The 25,706-nt window shown below is 47.3% G+C and overlaps 1 protein-coding gene across 1 annotated transcript in view; it reads left to right on the forward strand.

Moving 5' to 3' along the window:
- TRIM62 (tripartite motif containing 62) overlaps positions 1 to 25,706 on the forward strand; it is a 57,980-nt gene that overhangs the window by 26,018 nt on the left and 6,256 nt on the right. The window contains exons 2-4 of the mRNA XM_069079212.1: positions 3,752 to 3,847; positions 17,936 to 18,192; positions 19,961 to 20,076. Coding sequence (XP_068935313.1) covers positions 3,752 to 3,847; positions 17,936 to 18,192; positions 19,961 to 20,076 — 469 coding nt within the window. The remainder of the gene's footprint in view (positions 1 to 3,751; positions 3,848 to 17,935; positions 18,193 to 19,960; positions 20,077 to 25,706) is intronic.

Below are 25,706 nucleotides of genomic sequence, written 5' to 3' on the forward strand. Positions count from 1 at the left end.
TGGCATCCTAAAAACATGGAGAGAAGAGTAATAAAGTGTCCAAGGCTGGAGAGAGGTCAGTGAGGATGAGAATTGAGAAAAGGCCACTGGATTTGGTAACTAAGAGATCGTTGGTAACTTCAGAGAGAACAGTGTCATGGAATGAGGGTGTTGAAAGCTGGGCTGTGAGAAGAGAGAAAGTGGAGGTGCCTGTTGTAGATGCCCTTTCCCAGGAGTTTAGCCACAAAGGGCAAAAGAGATATAGGATGATAGTTACTAAGGATGAAAGATCAAGTGAGGATTTTTTGAGGATGGCAAACACATGGGCATATCTGTAGGCTTTTGGGAAGGGACCAGTAGACAGGGAGAGACCAGAGAATGACCATCTGTTGGAGGAGACAGGATGGAATGGAATCATTTGAACAGGTAGAGGGGTTTGCCTTGATATGGAGTAGAGCCACATCTTTGAAGGAGAATATAGTGGCAAAAAGTATCTGAGTGATATAGATGAGGAATCAAGGAGAAGAGGAAGTCCATAGCAAATGTTCCAATTTTTTCTGTAAAATAAGAAACGGGTTTCTTGGCTGAAAGGGTGGGGGAAGAGGGAGCCATGGAAGGTTTGAGGAGTGATGAAAGGTTTAGACTATGGAGACAAGGCTAGTGAGTTGATAAGGGAGGTATGGAAGAATTGCCTAGCAGCAATGGGGGCCCAGTTGAGTTATATAGCATAAATTTATAATGGAGCTAATGAGGACAGCTGCATTATTTTCTCCACCTTTGTTCAGCATCATGTGTGTAAAAGCTAAGGCAGTGAATGGTGGGAGAGATCAAAGGCTGAGATTTGGCCAAGCATAATCAGCAATAGACTGAGGAGGCTAGGAACTCAGGGTAGACAATATAGATTTGAATTGGTTCACCAAGGAATCAAGATAGGGGAGATAGGAGAAGAGAGTGGCTAGTGTAAGGAAGGTGGCCTGGGAGAGAACTGAGGGGTCAAGGGATTAAAGGTCTTAGTATGGACAAAGAATAGGCTTTGGTAAGACAAGGCAGAAGGAGAGGTAGAAAACCTAGATTATGGTCAGATAATGGGATTTCAGAATTCTTGAACTTAGAGATGGTACGTTTGTGGGTAATGGCAAAATCAAGAGGATCTTTGTGTGTGGTTGAGATGGGATAGAGGAATAGGTCCTGGGAAGTGAGTAGGATTAAGTGTTAAGATGTTTGAAGGAGAGTCAGTTAATATATACATTGAAGTCCCCTAGTATGGGGGCAGGAGTTGGGGAAGAGAGAAAGATTCTGAGTCATGTACTGAACTCATTGAGGAAAGAAGAGAAGTGACCTGGGGGTATGTAGACAACAGCTACCAGAATTATTTATTATGCATGACAGGAACCTCAAAGATTTTGGAAAAGTTACCGAGTGATAGAGAAAGGGGAAGAAGCTGAAGTGGCAATGGGGAGCAAAAAATATTCCAGCTCCCCTGTTTCAACCGATGAACTGAGGAGAATAACTTAAGGTGCAGGCAGTACTCAAAAATTTTTTTAAAGCAATTGGGGTTAAGTAACTTGCTCAAGGTTACACGGCCATTTATTTCTGAGTGTGGTGCTAAGTATCTGAGCCCAGATTCAATCCCCAGGTCATCCCAACACTGGGGCCGGTGCTCTTACTCACTGAGGCACTTGGCTGCCTCTTGTACTCAAAATTTTTGCATCTACTCCAGCACCTAAGAAAGAGCAATGCATGTATAGTAAACAGTGAATGGATGGATGGATGGATGGATGGATGGATGGATGGATGGATGGATGGATGGATGGATGGATAGATGGATGGAAGGAAGGAATACTGCAGGCTAGATCATCTACTCAGTTCTTCCTGGCCCCATTCTATAATGCTCATTGGATTGCACTGGAGAAGGATGGTCATCTAGATCTAGAGCTGGAAGGAGCCTTGGAGTTGTCCAGTCCAGCTCTCTCATTTTGAAGGTGAGGAAACTGAGGCCAAGAGAGGTTCAGTGACTTGTCTAAGGTCACCAGAGGAGGGATTTGAACTCAGGTTCTCTGACTCCAAAGCTTTTTTCATTGTGCCATCTTGCCTTTCTAAGGGAGAGAATAAAGGAAATAGGAGAGCTGATTGTTAAATCAGATCTTATTGTTAAATTGTTGACATTTCAAGGTGAGTATTTACACCTTGGAAATGAGCAAATGCTACAAACCAGGGCTTGATTTGTTGTTCTGCTGATTGTCTAGTGTTAAAGTGATGGAGAAATTTTAATAATGCAGATCAAACTTAAAAGTGTGTTGTTTTGGGGGGGAAAGACATTTTTTTCAGAGAGCCAGTTGTTAAACATTTACCAGCACATCCCTGGAGGAGTGCCACCCCCCTTCATAACCTGGCTACTTCCTATCTTTCCAGTCTTCTTACACCTTACTCCTCTCCCTGTACCCTGTGATTCATCGACACTGGTCGACTTACTGTTCCTCGCACAAGACACCCCTTCTCCCGACATTCTCTCCAGCTGTCCCCTATGCCTAAAATACTCTTCTCCCTCATCTCCACCTTCCCTGGCTTCTTTCAAAGCTCAGTCAAAGTCCATCCCTCTACAGGAAGCCCTTCCCCATACCCCTTCTGAGATTATCCCCTTCTTAACTTATATACACCTTGTTCCTACACCATTGTTTGCGTGTTCTCTCAGTCTCCCGCATTAGACTGGACAGGAACTGTCTTTTACCTTTCTTTGTATGCCCAGCACTAAGCACAATGCAGGCACATAAGCATTTTTGCTGTTCACTTGCTTCAGTCCTGTCTGACTCTTCATGACTGCGTTTAGAGTTTTCTTGGCAAAGATACTGAAGTGGTTTGCCATTTTCTTCTCCAGCTCATTTCACAGATAAGGAAACTGAGACAAACAAGGTTAAGTGACTGGGTCAGGGTCACACAGCTAGTAAGTATCTGAGGCTGGACTTGAACTCAGGAAGATGATGAGTCTTCCTGACTCCTAGCCTAGCCCTCCATCCACTGTGCCACCAAGCTACATAATACAGTAGTAAATGCTTGTTGACTTGATTTGACAAGATGTGTAACATTCTGTGACTCCCCATTACCTCCAGGTGGGGGAAATGTTAACTGTACTATCACCCTTCCTGGTCTGACCTTATCTGTATTACTATATTTGATTCTGACTTCCACTTTTTAGTAGGATGTGAGTAAATTTGAGCATTTTCAGAAGTGGGAGACCAAAATGAGAAAAGGCCCAAGGACAATTGCTGAATTCAGATGAGTTTATCCTAGAGAGGAGAAGAGTTAGGCACAGGCAGCTGTCTTCAAGTATTTGGAAGGCTTTCCCAGGATCACCCTCCTTCTACTTGGCCCCAGAGGTCAGGACAAAGAGCAGAGGGGTGGAAGGGACAGAGAACAGATTTCCGCTTCCTGATCATGAGAGCTGACCTGCAGTAGAATGGTCCACCTCAAGGCATCGTGGCTCTCCCCTTGATGGAGGTCTCATAGCCAAGGCCCTGATGGCCATTTGTCAGAGATACTTTACAGCATCTCCCGATGTTTAGCTACAGTCTTCAGGAGATGATCTCTGAGGGCCCTTCCAGCTCTGAGATGTTAACATTCTGTGAGTTTGGAGGCTGAGCTTTGACTAGGGATAAGATCTTCCTTCCCAGCTGCTGGGTGCCTGGTAGGCAGCTGAAGCCCCTCAGGCCCTTCCCAGCATGGAATCTGGTCCTTTCTGTCTGAGGCCTCATTGCTGTGCTCTTATCTGTTTTAGAGAGAATTAAAGGAGCAGCTTCAGGCCTTGCAGGACAGCGAAAGAGAACACACAGAGGCCCTGCAGCTTCTCAAGCGCCAACTGGCTGAGACAAAGGTGAGTACCAGGTCTGGGGGGGGGGGGCGCAAGGAGGGGCAGGGGGAGGGGTGGTGCCTCGGTGCCCTTCACTCAGGCAGCCCTGGGGCCAATGTGACAACTTCACCCCAGCTCTGACTCTTCCATCTGGCTTTGGGGGCAGGAGAGCACGAGCCCCCTGCACACCTGAGGCCTGAGGCAGTGCTAGGAGGCATTGGGGGGTGGGGTGGGGAGGGCAGGTGTCCCCTCCAATGTGCTGAAACCAGGTCCATCTGGAGCAGACACAGAGGGATTGGACCAGAGACAATAGACACGTCCACCAGCTGCTTCTCTCCCCTATCCCTTGGGATCAAAGTGGGGGGGAGTAGAGTTCAGTGTCTCTTCTGTGGGCCTGCCTTGTCAGCATGCCCCCCATTACCATGAGCGTATCAGAGGCGTTCTGTGGCAGGAATGTCAGGCCCCAAGCCCATAAGATGACTCTGGGAACCTAGAGGCTTTGTTACTGACTGACCTGGACCTTGAGACCACCTAGGAGGGTTGGGAAAGAAAAAGGTCTGTTCTCCCCTTTCCCAGCCCCTTTTCTCTGCCCTCCCGTTCTCTCTCCCCATGTGTGCCTTTTATCCTTGCCCAGTTTCCTGTTCCCCACCTCCTCCTCCCTCCCCCAACTTTTTTGTCCATCTGCCAGGCCTTCTTGTGGGCCCGTGGGGTCCACCGTCTCCCCCACCCCTGCTTCCTGCCTCAGCCTCAGTGTTTATATAAGAAATGCCTCCTTTTTTTTCCTGCAGACACTTTGGAGGTCGTATTTCACCTAGTAGCCAGTCGGGCATTCCTGTGGCGCACGCACATGCACACACACACATGCACACACACACGCACACACACAATTCATCATTGTAATAATCCTCCACTGTAGTCCCCTATTGCAGCTCATATATGAAGGCCAACCCCAATCTCTCAAAGGCTTTGTCAGTGGAGCCCAAATTCTGGAGGGGCTACCAGGCTAGAAAGGCTATTGGTGAGTGTCTGGCAGTATTGTGGGGATCCCTTGCCTAGTGGCCAGCCTGAGTGATTGGGTGATACTTGTCAGTAAGAGGTTAACCTTCATTCAGTCTCCCAAATGCATTTCTCCTCATCCCGTCAGGGGATGATTTTTTTTTTTCAGTTTTTATCGAATAGCTCTGGTGTCCCTCAGGTCTGGGCTTTGAGGTGACATGAGAACACATCGCTTCTCCCCACAAGGAGGTTACAGTCTCTTTGAGACAAGACAAGAAAAAAAAAGAAATCACCAAAGTTGGGCTGAGTAGACCATTTCCACTGAATGGGACCCAGAAGCGTGGTGAGCCTGGAAGCTCAGCAGTTTCATGTACAAGCCTCTTTTCTGTTCTCCTTTATGTATTGAAATGTTCAGGATCGTTAAGTTCATGATAAGAAAAAAAGCAAAGGAAGGTCTAGGTTTGGAGTCAGGAGAGACCTGGTTTCAAATGCCAGCTCTGGTGCTTAACAGCTATGTGGCTGTGGGCAAATCACACTGTCTAAGCCTCAGTTTCTTCCATGAGAATGGGAATAATAATACCTAGCATGCCCTCTTAGAGAGGAGACGTGGCAGAACAAAGAAGGAGCCAGCCTTGGAGTTGGGAATAGGTGAGTTCAGATTCTATCTAAGCTACCACATTTCCCTCCCTTAGAGTTTGTTCAAGGTTGCTCGAGGTAAGATTTGAACTCAAGTCCTCTGACTCCAAAGCTTTTTTCACTATACCATCTTGCCTATATATTGTTACCAATTCTCTAATGGAGAGAGAACAGGAAGTAGGAGAGCTGATTGTTAAATCAGACCTGATTGTTGAATTGTTAAAATTTCAGGGTGAGCATTTATACCTTGGAAATGGGCAAATTCTATAAATCAGGGGTTGGTTTGTAGCAAGCAAGTTAATCTCTCAGGGTCTCCAGGCAACTAATTCTCTGAGACTTTGTTTGCTGGATATGTCAGCAACCTGTATGGGGGAAGGGGGCTCCCACACCTGGACTTCCTTACATTGAGTAAATCACAGTTCTGGGCCTGCACCCTCCCCTTCCCCATCCCAGCAAAAAATGATTCCGATGAAGCCTTTAAGAGCTACGAAAGCGTGTTCTGGTATGGAGTGTTCAGGAGCTCAGGGTGGTCCCCCTGAGCCCCTGCTGCATGAAGAAGGCTGTGCCAGGGTCTGTAGTGGGATAGTGACCCAGATGATATCCAAGACATCTCACTGCCCCGATTCCCCTTTCTGTCTGGCAGTTCTGGGTGACTTCTGTGGCCTGGCTGGGGCTGCGACCGCTGGGCCGGCGCCACCCAGGGAGAGGCAGGCTGGATGGGCCACTGATGCCAAGAGCCGCTAATTACTGTCTGTGTCTCCTGACTCACCAGCCTTCAGGGAGCGGGGAGTTTCTTCTCCTCTCCAGTCCCTTCAGTAACGCACACTGGCAGTGCTTAGCGGGGCTGCTTAGCACTCACGCCCCAGTGCTCTTTTGAGAGAGGGCTTTGAAAAGAGCTTCGATTCAGCCTGTCAGTTCTTTACAGGCAGCCGTGTCAGGCCTGGAATAGGCCTTAATTGAGCCTTTGTTCAGCATACAGTAGGCTTCCCCCCAGCCCCCCCAGCTTTGCCGGTGGGATGTCAGCGCTGAGCAAGGCAGTCTCTGCCCAGAGAAACTCCCGGCCTAGAGCACACACAGCTGGAGGGGAGGAAGCTGCTGAGCCTGGGGGTCCCATGCCTCACCCAGACCCTTTCAAGGATGGCTGGCAAGCAGGATATAGGGCCTCTGAATGTGGAGGTCGAGGCAGGCTTCTGAAGGAACAGTCGAGAGAGACTGGGAGCTCTTTTCTGGACTACAGGGGGGTCTCTGCACCGCCCTGTGTCCTTGGCTTTGCCCTCAGGAAGGAGGCGGAGCATCATCACCCCCCCTACACACACCCACATTCTGCTGTCTCCTCTAGGGCAGGAGAAGTAGAAAGAAGGGTGTCTCTGTGAGAGATACCGTGGAAGCAAAATTGGTGGGACTTAGGAGATTTAGAGACAAGAAGGACTACGGAGACCATCTGGTCAAATCCTCTCCTTTTACAGAGGAGGGGTCAGAGGCTCAGAGAGGGTGTGACTTACCCAAGGTCACCCAGCAAGTAAAGAATAGTCAGGAATAGAGTCCTTTGACTCCAAAGCTAGAGTTTTTTCTGCCTGTATTGCACCAACTTGGCACCGATTGGATACAAATTGGAGAAGGAATTAACTTGGAAGTTAGGCCTAGGGGGGCTGGAGGGATGGTGGTGCCTACAGTAGAATGTCCAGCAGGAAAAGCGTTTTTCCCGAGGAAGGGAGGAGTTCTGTTTTAGACATGTTAAATTTGGGGACAGTTGGAAAAGGGAACTTTGTAGAGTAGAAAGAAGGCCAGATTGGGAGTCAGGACCTGGGTGCAAATCCTGGCACAGCTACTCACTAGTGATTTAGCCTCCCTGGGTCTACATTTGTTCATCTGTAAAGTGAAGGTGTTGGATCAGATGCACTCTGGGTCAATCCCAGTTTTCTGTGCGTGATCCCGTGAATTTCTTCCTTGTATACTCTGGCATTTGGCCTTGATATCCTTGTCTGTTTCTCACTTGTTAAGTTGTACAATGCTACCCAAGGACCTCCCGATTATATTATGATTGTATAACTTAGCAGCTCTGTAGCCTGGGAGACAAAGTGCTGGACTGGAAATCAGAAAGACTCGGATTCAAATTCTCCTTAACGCTGTCTGGCTGTAGCTCTGCTAGTGCTTGGCATAGACATGGCATGCAGTGGGTGCTTCATAAATCCTGGTTGTCTTTTTGTATGCCCAGTGTCTAGCATAGCACATAGTAAGCTCTTTGTAAATGCATGTTGATTGATATGAACTTGGACAAGTCATTTATAACTTCTCTGAACCTCAGTTTCCCCATCTGTAAAATCAGGATAACCAGTCGGGATAATTGAGATAAGATCCATCTCACAGAGTTATCGTGAGGCATGGATGTAATGTTTGTAAAGTTCTCTGCAAGTTTTAAAACACAACATTGGTTTCAGTCACCTTTACTACTGCTCCCTGCATTGTGTAAAGGTAACCCCAGAAAATATGGAGTACAAGTCAGGCCGACACCAATCCTGTGCCCCACCACCAAATAGAGGGGACCCTGGGCCAAGACACTGGGGCACCTTCAGAAGGTAAGCTCCTTGAGAGCAGCAGGGACTACCTTTGCTTCTGGATGTATATCTTCTGCGTAGGGCAGTAGATAGAGAGTGCCAGGCTCTCTACGCTCAGCTCCTCTTCCTGAGTTCAAATCTGGCCTCAGACACTTGCTAGCTGCATGGCCTTGCACAAGTCACTTAACCCTGTTTCAGTTTCTGCATCTGCAAAATGATCTGGAGAAGGAAATGGCAAACCATCTTCCAAGAATGTAGCTTTGCCAGGAAAACCCCGAATGGGTCCCCAAAGAGTCGCACAGCTGAAACAATTGAGCAACGACAAAACTGCATTCTCTTAGGCTTGGCATCTCCTAAGTGCTTCTTTGCATCCATTTGTTCATCATCCTCCCATATCTGGTTGGCTGTTGATTCAGTCACAGTTCTTGGGTCTTTCAGAGTTGTTTTTCTTTACATTATTGTAGTCATTATATAAATTGTTCCCTTAGTTCTGCTCATTTTGCTCTGCCTTAGTTCATATAAGTCTTCCCAGGTTTCTCTGAAACTGAAGCTTTCGTCACTTCTTAGCTGGGCAGTCAGGTGGCGCAGTGGACAAGAGTGGTGGACTTGGAGCCAGGGAGATCTGAGTGCAAATTCTGCCTTAGCCACTTACTAGCTGTGTGACCTTGGGCAAGTCACTTAACTTAGCCTCAGTTTCTTCATCGATAAAATATGGGAAATAACAGCACCCACCTGCCAGGGTTGTGGTGAGGATTAACCTTGTACAGCACTTTGTGAATCTTAAAGTCTAAGTGCTAGCCAGAAGCTATCATTACAGCCTAACACTATTCTGTTACTTTCATATGTCATGTTTTGTTCAGCCATTCCGAGTTGATGGACACCCCCTCTGTTTCCCCTTCATTATCTCAACAAAAAGAGCTGCCATGAATATTTTCATACACCAACTGTCCTGCTACTTCATGGTAGACTGAAATATTTCCTCCCCACCCCCGAACTCCTCAGCTGCTCTAGAAATAGGAAGAGTGTCCTGTGAGCTGGTGTTTCGGGGCCCCCCTCCCCATCCCCCCAGCTCCATAGCGCCCTCTTCTGAGACCTGTGATATGTGCTTCTCCTCGGCTTCCAGGATGTTCCCTCCGTCCTCCTCCCGTCTCCCTGACTGCTCCTTCTCTGTCTCCCTTGCCGATTCCCAGCATCGCTACTTTCAAGACCATCTAGTCCAACTCAAACAAAGCAATATCCCCAGCTAGTAGTCATCCAGCTTTAGCTCCTCTGGTGAGGATGAAGGGCAGCTAGGTAGTGCAGTGAAGAGAGCACCTGGGCATGGAGTCAGGAAAACTTCTCTTTCTGAAGTCAGATCTTCAGACACTTACTAGCTCTGTGACCCTGGGCAAGTCACTTAACCCTATTTGCCTCAGTTTCCTCATCTGTAAAATCTGGAGAAGAAAATGGCAAAACACTCCAGTATCTTTACCAAAAAAATCCCAAATGGGGTTATGGAGAGGCAGACATGACTAAAAACAACTGAACAACAAACCAGTGAACCTACTGCTCCATGAGGCAGCCAGTTCCACTTCTGGACAGCTCGGATCCCCTATGTCGAAGCTGCTTCTATTCGTGGCTGCTAGTGCTGCCCTCTGGGCCATTCAGAACAGAGCCTAATCCCTCTTCCACAGGGCAGTCCTCTGGCTCCCTAGAGCTAACTCTCATGTTTCCACCGAAGTCTTCTTCTTCCTGTCCCCTAAGCTTGGGTGTCTGCTATGGCTTTGGATTCGTCCTGGATCCTCTTCTCTCCCTCCTCTCTATTTTCTTCCTTGGTGATCTCACCTACCCACCCACTAGCTTCCAGTCTCTGTCTCCAGCTCTGGCCTTCTGGTCTCAGATTGCTAGTTGCCTGTTAGACTTCTGCATCTGCATGGCCTTCTAGTGCCTGAACTCCTCATTCTGACCATGACTTCCCTTCACAAACTTAGACCTCATGCAGCATCTTATTTATTCTACGTGGTTCATTCTGTAGTATAGATGTATGTGTTATATCCATCATTATACTGAGCTTCAGGGATTTAATACAGGGATTGTCTTGTCTAACTTTGAGTTTCCTCCAGCACTTAGCAAAACGCTGTATACAGCAGGTGATTAGTAACTGTGTTGAATTGAATTTGATTAACATTTTGTACCTACTATGTACAAGACTCTTATGGCATCTCTTTTCCCATTTTCTGCCACACTTCTAGAAATGGTCCCACACATCTCTGCCTCCACCTTTTCTCAACCCCCTCATTCTACTTTGTCCCCCAGTGGCCTCATGCCAGAGCCCTGCTTACCCAGAGACCACTAGGGGGTGTCAGAAGGTGGAGCCCACCAGAAGATGTCAACAACTCCACCCTGTACCCTGCCTAGCCAGATCCCACTAGTTCCTACCTTCCTGACAGTGCACTTGGGGCCTACCTTACAGAAGACCTCTGCTGTGTTGACTCCCCCAGTTAGAATGCTAACTCTTTGAAAGCAGGGACCAGAAATTAACTTTTCAGTTTGTATCCCCAATAATTAACATGGTTCTCAGCATGGAGTGTTTAATAAATGGTTTTTCATTCTAATCCACTGAAGAGTCCTTCCCAAGAAAGCCTGAGAGGCAGGCTGGCAAAGTTCCCATGCTCCAGGTCCTAAAATATGGCTCTTAGAGGTAACCCAGGCTGCTTTGACCCAGGCCCCATTGGATCAGAAGAGATTCAGGGGATGGGAGGAGAATGTGGCCCAAGACAACAGCAGAACTGTGAAGGGCCTTAGGGGTCGAGGGCATGTATCATGGGCTGGGGGCAGAGTAATGTTCTCTTATTTTTTGAGCATCTACTCTGTGCTGGATGCCAAGGAGAAAAGAGTAGCAGTCCTGGGCTCAATGTTCAGTGAGCTCATTGTCTCCTTGGAGAGACAAGCCGGGCACCGGTGAAACAATTAATGAGACAGTTAATAGCAGTTTTCATTCATCTCTTGTGGACTTCCTGTCATATTCCCCATGGCAGATGTTCCGTATCTTCTTTCCTCTCAAGTCCTGAACACATCTCCTGCCTTCTTCCCCACTTTGCCTCCCACCCACTCCTGCTGCCACCAGAGGAGTTTGTCTCCTACTTTCCTGAGAAGAACGAGGCCATCTGAAGTGGCCTGGGGGTACAGTAGGATGAGCTCTGAATTCAAAGGCAGTAGAGCTGAGTTTGAATCCTGGCTCTGCCACTTACTAATTGTAGGATACCATGGAGTAAGTCACTTTAATACTTGGTGCCTCCGTTTCCTCACCTGTAAAATGGGAGTGCTCCCCCCACCCCATCCCAAGGTGCCTTTGAGGATTAAATGAGACTATGTAAGTAAAAACCTTATGTACATGTTAACTATTTAAATAGCCCCCCCCCCAAGGATTTAAACCCAGCATCTTCACTTGGCCTTTCATCCTCCCCCCAATCTCAGAGAATAATGTGGCCTTCCTCTTTACTAAGTCTAAACTCCCTGTAATGAATGGAGGGAGTGTCTGTGGCTTTGGGGATGTTTTATTTTCTAAGCCTGTTTTTAACCCCTCAGGATCCTCAGTCTTGCCTCTTCCCCCTTGCCCAAAGGAGATAACCATAATTGGCTAGTGAATTCTCAACACTAATCATGAATTCAGAGCTAGTCATCATTTAGTTGAGGATACCGAGGGTCAGAGAGATCCACTGACTTGCCCAACGGCCTAGAGGTAATAAGGAGCAAAACCAGGATTCTAACCCAAGTCCTTTTTATTCCTAATTTCCTAATCCATCATGATACCATCTCTCATAAGTCTCAACCAGGCCTGGAGGTGGTGACAGGACTAGCTGAGACCTTGGCATGGCCTATAAAGCTATTAGTAGAAGCCAGAGAGGCAGCCAGGAAGCTGGTAGGCAACCCTCGGACAGAGGGGATTCCTAGGTCCCGGGCTGGTGGGGGCTAGAAAGAGGTGTGCATGGTGCCTAGTGCTTCTCTCCCTGAGAAAATGATCACCTACAGCGCGTTACAAGCACTCAACCCCAGGCAGCTTTGGAAGCCTAGAAGCTGCCTAATTCACACTGAACTGATTTCTTGGTATACACTCCTGGGGGGTTATCTGTTACTCTCTACTTGTATTTCTTCACTGACTGCTTTTCCAAATTCTGGAAATGGCAAACTCGGTATTATGAAAAGGCGTGGCAGAGGGTGGGAAATAGAAAAGAAGGAAGAGATACTCAAATCAGGTCATCTAGATATTAGGATGGGGGGAAGGGCATAGGGCAGAATTGAACTAGCCTGGGGAGGGGGAGTTGGTTCAGGGAACAGGGATCTCAGAGAGCTGGATCACAGTTTCTGAGATCAGGACTCAGTACCTAGGGAAGATTGGTTCCCTTAGGACCAATCTGTTTATGATCTGAAGCCCTGGGGAATGGAGGGGCTGGCCTAAGGATTCTTCAAAGCCCTCCACTTGTCTCCTTCAAAAAAGATAATGATAATGTTAATAATAATAGCTATCATTTATGTAGGGCAATTAGGTAGCAGAGTGGATAATACACTAGGCCTGGAGTTCAAGAAGACCTGAGTTCAAATCCAGCCTCAGGCACATATTAACTGTGTGACCCTGACCAAGTCATTTACCCCAATTTGCCTCAGTCTCCCTATCTGTAAAATGAGCTGGAGAAGGAAATGGTAAACTACTCCAGTATCTTAATGACCCACATGGGGTCATGAAGAGTCAGACACGACTGAAAAATGACTGAAAGCATTCGTGTTATACTTTAAGGCTTGCAAACATATATATTAACTTATTGGTGCCTTTCAGCAACTCTGTGAAGTGGGTGCTATTATCCCCATTTTACAGATGAGAAAACTGAGGTTAACTGAAGTTAACTTGCCCATTATTAAGTGCCCAATGTGGGATTTGAACTCAGGTCTTCCCGACTCCCAAAGCTGATACTCTAACCACTGAATCACTTAGGTAACATATGTAACCTCAATCTATCCCCTTCCATCTTCTCCTTGTTGTATTAGTCATCTCCCCTGCTCCCTTCCATCTTCATCCTCTCCCTTTCTCTCCAGCCTACAAATGGTATTCATGCTCTCCCTAGACTAAAGAATTTTCCCTTAACCCTGCTACCCCTTTAAACTATCATTCCTTCTCCTTTCCCATTTGCTGCCAAATTTCTAGAAATGGCCGTATACCCTCTCTGCCTCCACTTCCTCCCAACCCACTCACCCCTCAAGTTCGTGTAATCTGGCTCCCATCCCCACCACTCTATAGGAAATGCCTCCTCCAAGGTCATCAGTGAGCTCCTAATTCCCTAGTCAAGTGGCCCTTTCTTCTTAATCTCCTTATTGTGAATAATATGATTAATGATAGCTTCCATTCACATGGGACTTCAGGTTTTTACAAAGCTGGTTGACTTGCTTTGTAGAGAGGGTCAGTTTCCTTCTCCCCTTATCTTACGTCAAAGGAAACTGAGTCACAGAGAGGTTAAATGATCTGTTAAGGCCTACCAATACCAAGTGGCCAACCCTGGATCCCACCCCCAGGTTTTGAGTCCAAGATCAGTACTCTTTTCATTATAATATATTGCCTCCTCTTACCAATCATGGGAACAGAGAAGACTAGCCGGAACAGGTGGCATTGGAGTTGGGAGCCTGACCTTTAAAGCCCTCCATAGGCTGGCTCCCAAATACTCTCCTAGACTCACTTCATGTCATTCCCTATGCCAGCCAGATTTCCCCACTTGTCATTTCCCATTCAGGACATTCCAACTCCTACTTCCATGACTGCACAGGATGCCCCTCTGCAAGGCACACCCTCTCCACCTCAGCCTTTACAGGATGGATTAGAGAGAGATTGCAGAGATGGAATTGGACACAGGGTGTGGAAACTGATTGGATGTGAGAAGTCAGGGAGAAGGAAGAACCAAAGATGAAACCCGGAGTTTAAACATGGGAAACTGAGTAAATGGGGATGGCGGAAGCAGAAGATGTTGAAATCCCTCATAAGCTTCTTGGCCCTTTGGCCCCAGACTAGCTAGGAGGTTGAAGTTGAATATATCTCTACCTAAGTCTATAGAACAGGATGCCATAGTATCTCAACAAGAAGGGTTATTCATTTCTGACCTGAAACAAAAAGGGGTCTTCAATGCAGGAGGTAGGTGGGGCTTTTTTTGTCCTAGATTGTGTTCCCATTGGTGTAGGGAACTCAACAAGCATTTTTAACCGGCTGTTATGTACATGCTAACGACTAGAGACACAAATGAGAATGAAACAATCTTGTCCTCCTGGAGCTTACAAATCCTATTGAGGAGAAACACCTCATACAAAGAAAAAGAAATACAGATAAGATACTACGGAGATACAAAGTGACTTTCAGGACCACCAGCCTAGCTGCTAGCTAGGGGAGTCAGGATGGGCCTCCTGAAGGGTGTGGCTTCTGAATTGAGCAACCCTCACACTTAAGGGGCAGGGTATAGATAATGATTCTGCAGAGGAGGCTGAAGAGTGGTCAGACAAAGAGTAATAGTAAATGATAACAGCAGCTAGTATTTCCATAGTGCTGTAAGGTGTGAAAAGCACTCTGCATACCTTATCCTATGTGAACCTCACAAGAACACAGTGAGGTAAGTGCTATTATTATCCCCATTTTGCAGAGGAGGAAATTGAGAGAGGTTAAGGGACTTACCCAGGATCACACAGCTATCAGGTCTTCCTGATTCCAACTCCATCACAATCAACCACCTAGCTGCCTCGGGTAATAAGCCAGGAAAGAGCCTTATTAGGGAGGAGAGGGTGTCTCTGATGAGAGGATCTTACGTTGTTTAAAGAGCTATAAGGAGGGTGGTGTAGTGAGTGGCGCACTGGCCCTGGAGTCAGGAGAAGCTGAGTTCAAATCCCACCTTGGACACTTGATACACTCACTAGCTGCATGACCTTGTGCAAGTCGCTTAACCCCAATTGCCTTGCCTACCCCTCTCCAAAAAAAAAAAAAAAGCTATAGGAAATTCAAGTAGGGTAAGGAATGAAAAAAGATTGTGGGATTTAGCAGTGGAGATGAGCAATTTGAGTTAAGTGGTAGGATTGAGGGTCACACGACCACTGAGGGATCTGGTACGAAAATCCAGGGCTCCAAGTATGGACATTCTCTCCTTGGCATAGACTGGCAATTCATCTGTAACTCAGACTTAGAGAGTGATTTGCCCAGGATATCCAATATGGGTCAGATGTGAGACTCCAACCCAGCTCTCCTTGCCTCCAAAGCCAGCCCTCCACCCATTACACCATGCTTCCTAATCTTGGATTGGAAGATGCTCAGGAGACTGTTCAATGAAAGCATGGTGGGGAGCTTTGGATCCAATTGGAATCCATGACCTGAGAATACAGAAGGGACCTGGAAACGCAGAATGTTAGGGAGAGTGACCTTCCAACATAAAACGTTAGAGCCAGAAGAAACCTTCAGTTAGGGGAATCATGGAATTTAGTGCTAGAAGGGACTTAGGGATCTTTTGATGGATATTTTACAGTTAATCATATTGATAAGGGAACAGGAAAGGTCCTGGAAGAGGCCTTCAGAGCTGGAATGTTCCAACCAGAGCAGGCCTTAGAGACCATCTAAGCCAGGAGTTCTTGACCTGGAGTCTGTTGCCCTTTTAAAAAATATTCTGATAACTGTATTTCAACTTAATTGGTTTCCTTGGTAATGTTATCTGTTTTATTTTATGCACTGAAAACCATTATTCTGTCACCAGAGGGGACCATGACATAAAAAAGCTAAGAACTCCTAATCTGCTCCAACTTCTTTTACAATCCATCAACAAGTATTTATGAAACATCGACTATGGGCCCAGCACTGGAGATACAAAGAATGAAACAGTCCCCCAAATGGTGATCTCACAAATGAGACTGAGACCTAGGAAAGAAAAAGTCGCCTTCTCCCTTCTGTTGCCAGTTAAGTAGGGCTGGTGTTGTCATGTAGGTTTGCTAGAGGTGTGTTCAGATTCAGCCATTTCTTTAGAAGCAGCCGAATACAGAGGTTGGGCAGCTGGGTGACACGGTGGATAGAAGCTAGGCCTGGAGTCAGGAAGACTGATCTTCCTTGGTTAAAATCTGGCCTCAAATACTTCCTAGCTGTGTGACCCTGGGCAAGTCACTTAATCCTCTTTGCCTCAGTTTCCTCATCTGTAAAATGGAGATGATGGTGTGACATTACCTACCTTACCAAGTTGTTGGCAGGTCCAACTGAGATGAAGGACGCAGAGCAGTCTACAAAACGTTTAAAGCACTGTATAAATTTAACATTGTTATTACTCATCATGGATTTATCCATCTCAGCAAGGAAAATCAGAGGTGGCTCACCTCTCTGCCACCTCCAAGTTTGGGGTGACACCACCCTCTAGTGTTGGCTTTTTAGGGAAGAAAGCTCCCATATCCCCTGAGGGAGATTCTCCCTGGCCTTGAGCTGCCAGGGTCCAGGAAGTCAGGCCTCAGAAGCAGCCCCCGGGGAAGGGGGCCCGCTAAGAGCTCCACTTGTCTGCATCTCCTTCTCAGATGGCCGTCCAGTCACCCAGACTGGAAACCTGGGAATCCTCCTGGATTATTCCCTCCTCCCCCCCCCCCGCTCCATCATGCATCACGTGCCGCATCCTACCTCCATAACATCTCTGAGACCCTCCCCTTGTCACCACTAACATGGCAGCCACCACCAACATCCTAGTCCAGTCTCCCTGGAGTATTGCAGTGGCCTAATAATTGGTTTCTCTGCCTCCACGCTCCATCCTGCCTCCCTCCCTGTCCAGTTTATTTCCCTGCCAAAATAGTCTTCCTAAATTAGCGCAGGTCTGACCATGTCCTTCTTCTCTTCAGAGATCTTCAATGGCTCCCTATTACCACTAGAACAGAATACATATTCCTCAGCTTGGCCTCCTCTACTCCGGCTCCGACCTACCTTTCTGAGCTTCTTTCACATTACCCCCTTTTTAAACATTCTTTTGTCATTGTTGTTCAGTTGTTTCAGTCATGTTCAACTCTTTGTGATGCCATTTAGGGTTTTCTTGGCAGAGATACTAGAGTGGTTTACCATTTACTTCTTCAGCTCATTTTACATATGAGGAAACTGATGCAAAGAGGGTTAAGTGACTTGCCCAGGGTCACACAACTAGTAAGTGTCTGAGGTCACATTTGAACTCAGGTCTTCCTGACTCCAGGCCTGGCGCTCTATCTGCTGCGCCACCTAGCTGTCCATTCCACATTCTGGCAAATACTACGCTGCTTGTTCCCAGACTCAACATGCCATCACCCACCTCTGCGCATTGGCACTGTCATCTCTCCTGTCCCAATTGTACTCCTTCCTCTTAGGCTTTCAGATTTCTCCTCCTCTGTCACGGCTCAGCTCAGGGGCCATGAAGCTTCCGTGACATTCTCCCTCACCCCCTCTACTGAACATGTTCTTTCCCTCCTTATTTGTCTGCTCTTTCTCACCCCCACCCCCATCGTCCCCATCTTCTATATGCCAGTCCTTGCACACGGTGCCTCCAGGAGGGCTTTATTGTATTCCCTCGTGCCTGACATAGTGCTGTGCTCGTGGTAGGTACACTAAGTTCAATTGAATTATCCCTTGCATTTATACAACATGTTTAACGGTACAAATATTTTTGAATCTCTTATTTCACGTGGTCATCTGTGAGGTAGGTTAGGTAAGGTAGTATTATCCCCATTTTACAGAAATAAAAATAAAAAATAAAATAAAAAGCTCTTTAAATGACAGAGAGTGGAAGTTGATTGCGCAAAGTCACAGAGCTGGTTAGTGAGAGAGCCAGGGCAGCACCCAGGGCCCTTGGCTCCCACCCCTGTGCTTTTGTCCACTGGTACCCCAGTGCTGCTGCTTTGTGCCCCACGCCTTGCCTCACGCTGTGTGTGTTCTCTGCAGTCTTCCACCAAGAGCCTGCGGGCCACCATCGGGGAGGCCTTTGAGCGCTTGCACCGGCTGCTACGGGAGCGCCAGAAGGCTATGTTGGAGGAGCTGGAGGCGGACACGGCCCGCACCCTGACAGACATCGAGCAGAAGATACAGCGCTACAGTCAGCAGCTGCGCAGGGTCCAGGAGGGCAGCCAGATCCTTCAGGAGCGGCTGGCTGAGGCAGACAGGCATGCCTTCCTGGCTGGGGTCGCCTCCCTTTCTGAGCGGTATGTGGTGGGGACTGGAGAGGTCCATCCAGGGAGGGGTCCTTCCTCCATGCATCCACCCCAGCTGCTTTCTTCTTCCTTCTTCCCCTTTCCTCCAGTGGCTGCCAAGAGCCAATTCTGACCCGGACTAGAAGGCAGTAAGGGATTGCTCCTCCTCAGTCTGGGCACATCAAGGGAAGTGTTAGGTGACTGTGATCTTCACTTAGAAAAAAGTGCATCGTAAAGCTCTGTACAGATGTAAAGTACAGATGGCATCATTTCTTTTTTAAATTTGCACAGACCCATTTTATTTTTCCATCCCCTTCACTTTCAAATATATCTCTCTCCTCCTCCCCTACTCAAAGAATTAAACAGAAAGATGGGGAAAAGAGCCATCAGGGGAACCAAAGAAGGCATGGAGCATCACATGCCATGAGGCAGCTAGAGAATCCAGGACTGACCTTGGAGGCAGGAAGATCTGAGCTCTGAGTCCATCACAATCATTTACTGGCTGTATAGCCCTGGGCATGTCACTGCAGAGCTCAGCCTCAGTTTCCTTAGTTATAAAATGGGGTGATAATAGCACCTTCTGACAGGAGGGAGGCCACATCCTACATGATTAAAGACTGTGAGAAGCAGAATAAGTCCATTTGGTGAGAACCCAAGGAGGCATGAGGGAGGAAGGCATTGTGAGCAGGGAGCTAAGAACAGGCTTACTTGACCCTTGGGCTGGGAACAGGGCACACAGCCTACATAAATATGGTCCATTCTCTCTGGACATCTGCCTCAGTTTTTAATAAAAGCCCTCAGTAGGCACTGAGGGCTGACATTTGTTCAGTTCTTCAAGTTTTCCAGAGAAATAGGTAAATGGTATTCTCCCTATTTTACAGATGAGGAAACTGAGGCCCAGAGAGGGTAAGAAACTTAACCACAGTTATTAGTGGCAGAGCTGAGACTTAGTCCACCCAATTCCCACACTAGGTTGACAGTTTAGAATGAGCAGTTTGGATGGGCAGTATGACTGAGTAGATAAAGAATCCATTATAGCAAGAACAGTCCACCATGTTGGCCTTCCAAGGCCTATCCTAACGAGGTGGCTCCCTTCTCTCCCTGAGAGTTCCTCAGTGACCTGGGAGGCTGCAGAGGCTCCTGGGAAGTCTTTGAAAGGACCATAGTCCTTGTTAGTCATCAGCCACTGATGACCAATATTCACATAGGAACTAGTGGCTAAAATACTGTGGCTGGGTGGCCTCTTTCTAGGACTAAGTGACTGACCCAGGAAAGAGAGAGCAAGGTAAAGATAGGGCTTAAGTTAACAGAAAGAATCAAGGCCGTGGCTTGAGACCTGCCACTGTGCCAGGGATTCCACCATTCTATTACCATTTCATCTAGGAGAATACAAATGCCCTCTGAGAAGAAGGCACACATGAAACCGATATGAGCCATTAACACCTCATGTCAATTAATCAGTCTAGTTAGCCAGTCATCTAACAAAACCTGAAGGGAATGGAATGAAAGACTAACACAGTTTTGGTGTGGATGAGAGACAGAGACAGAGAGAGGAGAGAGACAGAGAGAGAGAAGAGAGATCTAGACCATATCACATGGTCCAAGGAAAATTGGGGGGATTACGTCCCTGTAGGCTGTGTGGGCCCCATGAAAGCCTGGCTTCTCTTCCTTCTTCCTCTCCTCCATCTCTGCTTTGTATCCATGCCATCTTGAGTGGGACAGTGTTGCAAATGGAAATAAATGCAAAGTTAGCCCCTAATCTGGAATACTCTCCTTCCAGGCTCAAAGGGAAGATTCATGAAACAAACCTGACCTATGAAGACTTTCCCACCTCCAAGTACACAGGCCCCTTGCAGTACACCATCTGGAAGTCTCTCTTTCAGGATATCCACCCTGGTAAGGTGCTGTCCAGCTTTCCTTGGGGATCTAGGGGTGCAGCCCCTCCTGGGGAGGGGGGGGGCATGTGTCCCAGCTCCCTGCATGGGGCAGGAGGACTTTGAGGCATAGTTTGGATGGAGAGGTGGAAATGGTACAACATCATTGTTAGTGGTGAAATTATTCTACAAGGAGCATCATCAGCTTATGCCTATAGGGAGATGGGCAGATGTAGACCTTCAGTTATAGACTGTCAGTGCTAGGAGGGGCCTTAGAACCTAGAATATCAGAATCAGGAAGGGCCTTAATAGAATGTCAGTGCTGAGATCACCCTTAAAACATAGAATGTCAGTGCTGAGATCACCCTTAGAACATAGGATGTCAGTGCTGAGATCACCCTTAGAACATAGAATGTCAAAGCTAGGAGCACCCTTAGAACATAGAATGTCAGAGCTGCGAGTACCCTTAGAACCCTGAATGTTGTATCTGGGAGCACTCTTAGAATCTAGAATGTCAGAATCAGGAATGGCCTTAGAACACAGAATGTCAGAACTGAGAGGTCCCTAAGAACCCAGAATGTTAGTTAGAGCCAGGAGCAACCTTAGAACACAGAATGTCATAGCTAGGAAGGAACTTAGAACATAGTAAATGTCAGAGATGGAAGGGACCTAAGAACACGGCACGTCAGAAATGGTGAGGACCTTAGAACACAGAATGTCACAAATGGTAGGGACCTTAGAACCCGGCATGACACAGCTAAAAGAAGCTTTACACACTGTATATTCCAAGCCGTTTTCCAGAGGAAGACACTAAGGTTCATTCATCCAAGAGATACTCACTGAAGATTATGGCATGACTGCTAGGTACAGGATGAATATTATTGGGAAATACAACTGGGAAGAGGGGCATGCTGGGAGCTCTGCTTCTCTGTGGCTCCTCCCAGAAAGCTCTCCTGACCTGCCTGGATTTCTCTTGCGTTAGCCGCTGGCTTTGTCCAGACCTCCACCCTCCTTGCCTCCCACAGGAGTATCCCAGGAGGTAACTGGTCTCCCCCAAGCTTCTGTCCATTCTATGATTTTAGACGTGTCAGGTGGAATAATCTTCCTCGGGCTCCTTGCTCAAGGCAGTTATCAATCCTGGAGTCAAGAAGAATCTGGGTTTGAATCTTGCTTCTTGTGACCCACTCTCTGCTCCTCAGTTTCCCTGTCTCTAAAATGAAGACGGTAATACTTGGAGAATCTACCTTACTGGGTCACTAGGAGACTTCTATGTGTGATATGCAAAAAAAAAGCTTTGTAAACTTTGATGCTCTATCTAAATGTCACATCAGCAAGCAAGTCTTTATTAAGCATCTACTATATACTAGTCAGCTCTTATCATCTCTCATCTCCTTGCCCAAGAGTCAATTGTGGCACCCTGATCCAGACCCCTCTGCCCACCTTTACAGGCTTTATACCTCACTTGTCGGTCTCAGCTCTCTTAAATCTTCCTGTTACATCCAGTCTAGGCTGCTGGTCACCCTCCTTTCCACACCGTTTTTCTTTGCAGCTATTCTTTGGGAAAGACCCAAGAGATGTCCTTCCCTCTCCTTCCTGTGAATTTCTTTTTTTTTTTTTTATTTTCGGAGGGCAATTGGGGTTAAGTGACTTGCCCAAAGTCACACGGCTAGTGTGTCAAGTGTCTGAGGCCGGATTTGAACTCAGGTACTCCTGACTCCAGGGCCGGTGCTCTATTCACTGCACTACCTAGCCACCCCCTTTCCTGTGAATTTCTGTTTCTCCCTCCCTCCTTCAGACTCACCTATTCTAGGAAGCCTTCCCTGATTATCCCCATCTCACACTGATTCCTCATTTACTCTCCAGTCCCTTGGCACTACTTGAATTATTTTAATTGGCTTTTGTTTGCATGTTGCTTTGCAAGTGTTTACTTATGTGTGAGAGACATTTCCCCAAGTAGCATGTAAGCAATCCAAGAACAGAGCCTCGTGTTTCTAGAGTGAGACTGGAGAGGAAGCTGGGATGCCGGAGATGCTCCAGAGAAAGGCTCCGTCTTCTTGCCTTTCCTGGGCCCCTGAGAGAAGGGTCTCAGTGTGTCTGATAGTATAAGCCAGCAGCTACTTTGGTGACTCCTCTGGCCCACAGGAGTCCCTTCGGAGCCTTCCACTTCCCTTCCTTGTTGTAGGCATTGGCCACCTAAGTCTCCTTGGTCTGGCTGCTTAAACTTGCATCTGTCAGATCCCATAAGCATCTATTGAGCACCTGGTACTTGCGTGCCAGGCACAGTGCCAGCCACTGGGGATAAAAAGACCAAAATGAGGCTTTTCCTGTATTTAGTGCACTTCTGTCATACGAGGGCAAGGGGAGAAAGGGCACATGGGGAAGATACCACATTTAACTGGATAAGTATGGAGGTGATAATTTCAGGAGGAGAGACAGCATCGATGACTAAGAAGCAGGTCCTCACTTAGAAGGTGTCATGCAAGCCAATCTGAAGGAAATCAAGGATCCTAAGACATGGAGGTGAGGAGGGAAAGCATTCTAGGCACCAGAGCCGGGCCAGCCTGTGCAAAGGCATGGCCACCAGGCCGAGTTTGGGGATTCCAACTGGTCAGTTGCTGCTGCTGCTGCTTTTCTGGGGTGGAATAGTGAGAGGCAGTGGGCTACCATGGGCAGAAAGACCAGGGTTTGATTCCTCACTCAGCTAACTTCATTGTCTGTGTGCTCTTGAACAAGTCAGTTCTTTCTGGGCCTCATTTTCCTCCTCTGTAAAATGGCAGGCTTGATTTAGATCAGGGTCTCTTAACCTGGGGTCTCCAGATGCCCAAGGGGGAGGGTCCCTGGCTAGGTTTTAGTTCTGTGGACTTGGAAAAAAATCACATCTTTATTTTCACTATCCTTTGGCTTTCTTTGTAATGCTATGCATTTTATTTTATATATTTAAAAATATGATTCTGAGAAGGGAGGGGTCCATAGGCATCACCAGACACTGCCCCAGTGGTCTAGGACACAGAAGAGTGAAAGACCCCTAGACAACATCTTCTCTGAGAGCCCTTCTAGGTTCGGGAGTCTGTAGCTCTAAGTCATAAGGGAAGTAACAAAATAGCAGAAATGGCCTCCGTTCAGTGTCCAAGGGACAGGATTATGGTTTAAAGCTGGAATCATCTAGACCAACCCCCACATTTTCTGGATAAAGATTCTGAGGGTCTAGAGAAGTTAGATGAGTTGCCCACAGTCACATCAGTAAGTCAGTAAACATTTATTAAGTGCCTGCTGCGTACTAGGGACCATGCTAAAAGTGCCAGGGATACAAAAAGACACAAAAGACAGCCCCTGTCCTCAAGGAGCTTACAATCTAATGGATATATAGGTTGCAAGTGTCAGAGCCAGGATTTACAAGCAGGTCACAGGATCACAGATTTAGGGCTAAAAGGAATCTTAGTGCCCATCTGTTCCAACCTCTTCCTCATTTTACAGCTGAGGAAACTGAGGCTCGGGGATCATAAGTGATTTACCCAGGGTCACACAGCTATTAAATGTTGGAACTCGTATCTTTTTTACTCCGATTTCAGTGCTCTCTCTACTATGTTGCATTGCCCTCCATTAGTGGGGAGGACAAAATTAAGTTCATTACAAGTGAAAGGCCAGAAGGGATGGAAAAGACGAAAATGATACCACAGATTCAGGTGAGATCTGGAAACAAATCATAACAACAGTCAACATTTCCATGGCATTTACAGTGGGCCAGGCACTGTGCTGTGTACCTAGTACTTACTTGGGAGCAAATACCAGATCACATAACCACAGGAATAGTGTTTCTTCCTGGAGCCTGACTAGTAGACACCCAATAGAGACAGCTGATAAATAGAATGTTCCCTCATGAAGCCTTCTCAGGATCCTCCCCTCCCAAGCTGGAAACTTAGCTTTTAATAGTCCTACAGTCAGCATGAAAGTCTCCAGAATTGAGGCATTCACAGAATCCCGGAATCTCAAGGTTGGAAAGGACCTTAGAGCTTGTCTAATGTAACCCACAGTTGGGCTGGAATGGAGAAGTTAGATGGTTACTGAGGATGACAACAGGAGACTGGGTGGAAAGGAACCATGAGCCAAGATCTGAAGCCATGGGGGATAGTGAAAGGATCATAAAGGGTGGTCAATGAAAGTGGGGAAGGGCAGCATAAGTTACTTGGTGGGAACCTCAAGAGAGGAGCATGTTAGCGACTTTGATTGTTGTCCTCCATGCTCAGAGGTCCAAAATGGCATCGCTCTGTTGGGATCAAGGTACAGTGTGTCCACCTGTGGCTAATCAGACCAGTAGGAGCTCAGAAGGCTCTACCACAGGTCAGGTATACATAGAGCATGGGAGCATTTGGAGTGAAGATGTCTCTAAATTTGTACATCTCATGTTTCTTTTGAGCTACTGCAATTCTGCTTTGCTCATAAAGCACAGCACCTTCTTTCATGTGAGCATACCATGCTGGATGATCCCGTACCATCGTCTCCTATGTCTCACAAGAGAGACCCTGAGAATGTCCTTGTATCACTTTTTCAGACCTCTGTGTGAGCATGCTGATGGCATAAGATTGGTTTGGAAGTAGTTCTGGAAAGGAAAGAAGTAGGCTGAGCTTACTGTGTTTCCCCGATAATAAGACCTATCCCGAAAATAAGCCCTCCCCTTACTGTGTAAGATTCCTCTAAAATAAGCCCTCCCCCGAAAATAAGCCCTATTGGGATTGCTACTGTAAGTGAAGGTGATCCCCTGCGCTACACGCTACATTACGGTACCCTCTGTATGCACCGCCTCCCCCTCCCCCCCGGGTGAAACGCACGCCGCGCTCCAAGCTGCATTCAATCAGAGCTGCAGCAGTGAGCACGTCATCCTGTTCTTCCCCAGTCATCTGCTTGCTGGCGCCATTGAGAGCAGTGCCACGGAGGAGAGCTGAGGCAGGACAACATAAGCCCTCCCCTGAAAATAATCCCTCTGGTGTTTTTCTTTCCAAAAAAAATAATAAGACAGTGTCTTATTATCGGGGAAACACAGTAGCACCTCCAGCAATTAGTGCCTGGCATATAGTAGGCGATTAATAAATGCTTGTCCACTTGACTTGACTGAACTCTCCTGCTGAACCAGCAGTGCGGGAGGTTGCAGAGGACGTGGAATCATCCAGCAAGCCCCTATATTTCCTAACCTAAGTCTTTCCCCCTTCCCCCTCCTTATTCATCCCTGCTGCCCCATTTTGCCCGTTAAAATGCTGACATGCCAGGGAATCTCGGGGTCAGACAAAGTTCTATCCACTTCAGGGGATGCTTCCGTTTCCCATACTGCCTCCGACTCGGCAAACCCATGAACAAAGAGCATTTAGTCCCTTTCTGAACCGTCTCTGGGGGCCCGGCCTTCATCGGCTCCGGGCAAGAATTCCTCAGCAGCTTGGAATGCTGCAGAGAAGTCCGATTTTGTCCCACAGGATGTGGGGAGCCTGGAAAGCTTTTTCTGGTGACTGGAAGCTTTTCCAACTCTGCAAACAGTCTCTGAGCCCGTGGCTCTCTGGGGAAGCCACACCCAGGGCCCCTGAGGGCTATCTACTGCTGACATATTAAAGGCACACAGCAAGTGCCTAATAAATGCCTGTCAACTTGTCATTTTCTAGAAATCAG

This window comes from Petaurus breviceps, unplaced genomic scaffold, assembly GCF_028583685.1.
Source record: "Petaurus breviceps papuanus isolate PSGF00001 unplaced genomic scaffold, PetGlider_PUasm1.0 91041, whole genome shotgun sequence".
NCBI lineage: Eukaryota > Metazoa > Chordata > Mammalia > Diprotodontia > Petauridae > Petaurus > Petaurus breviceps.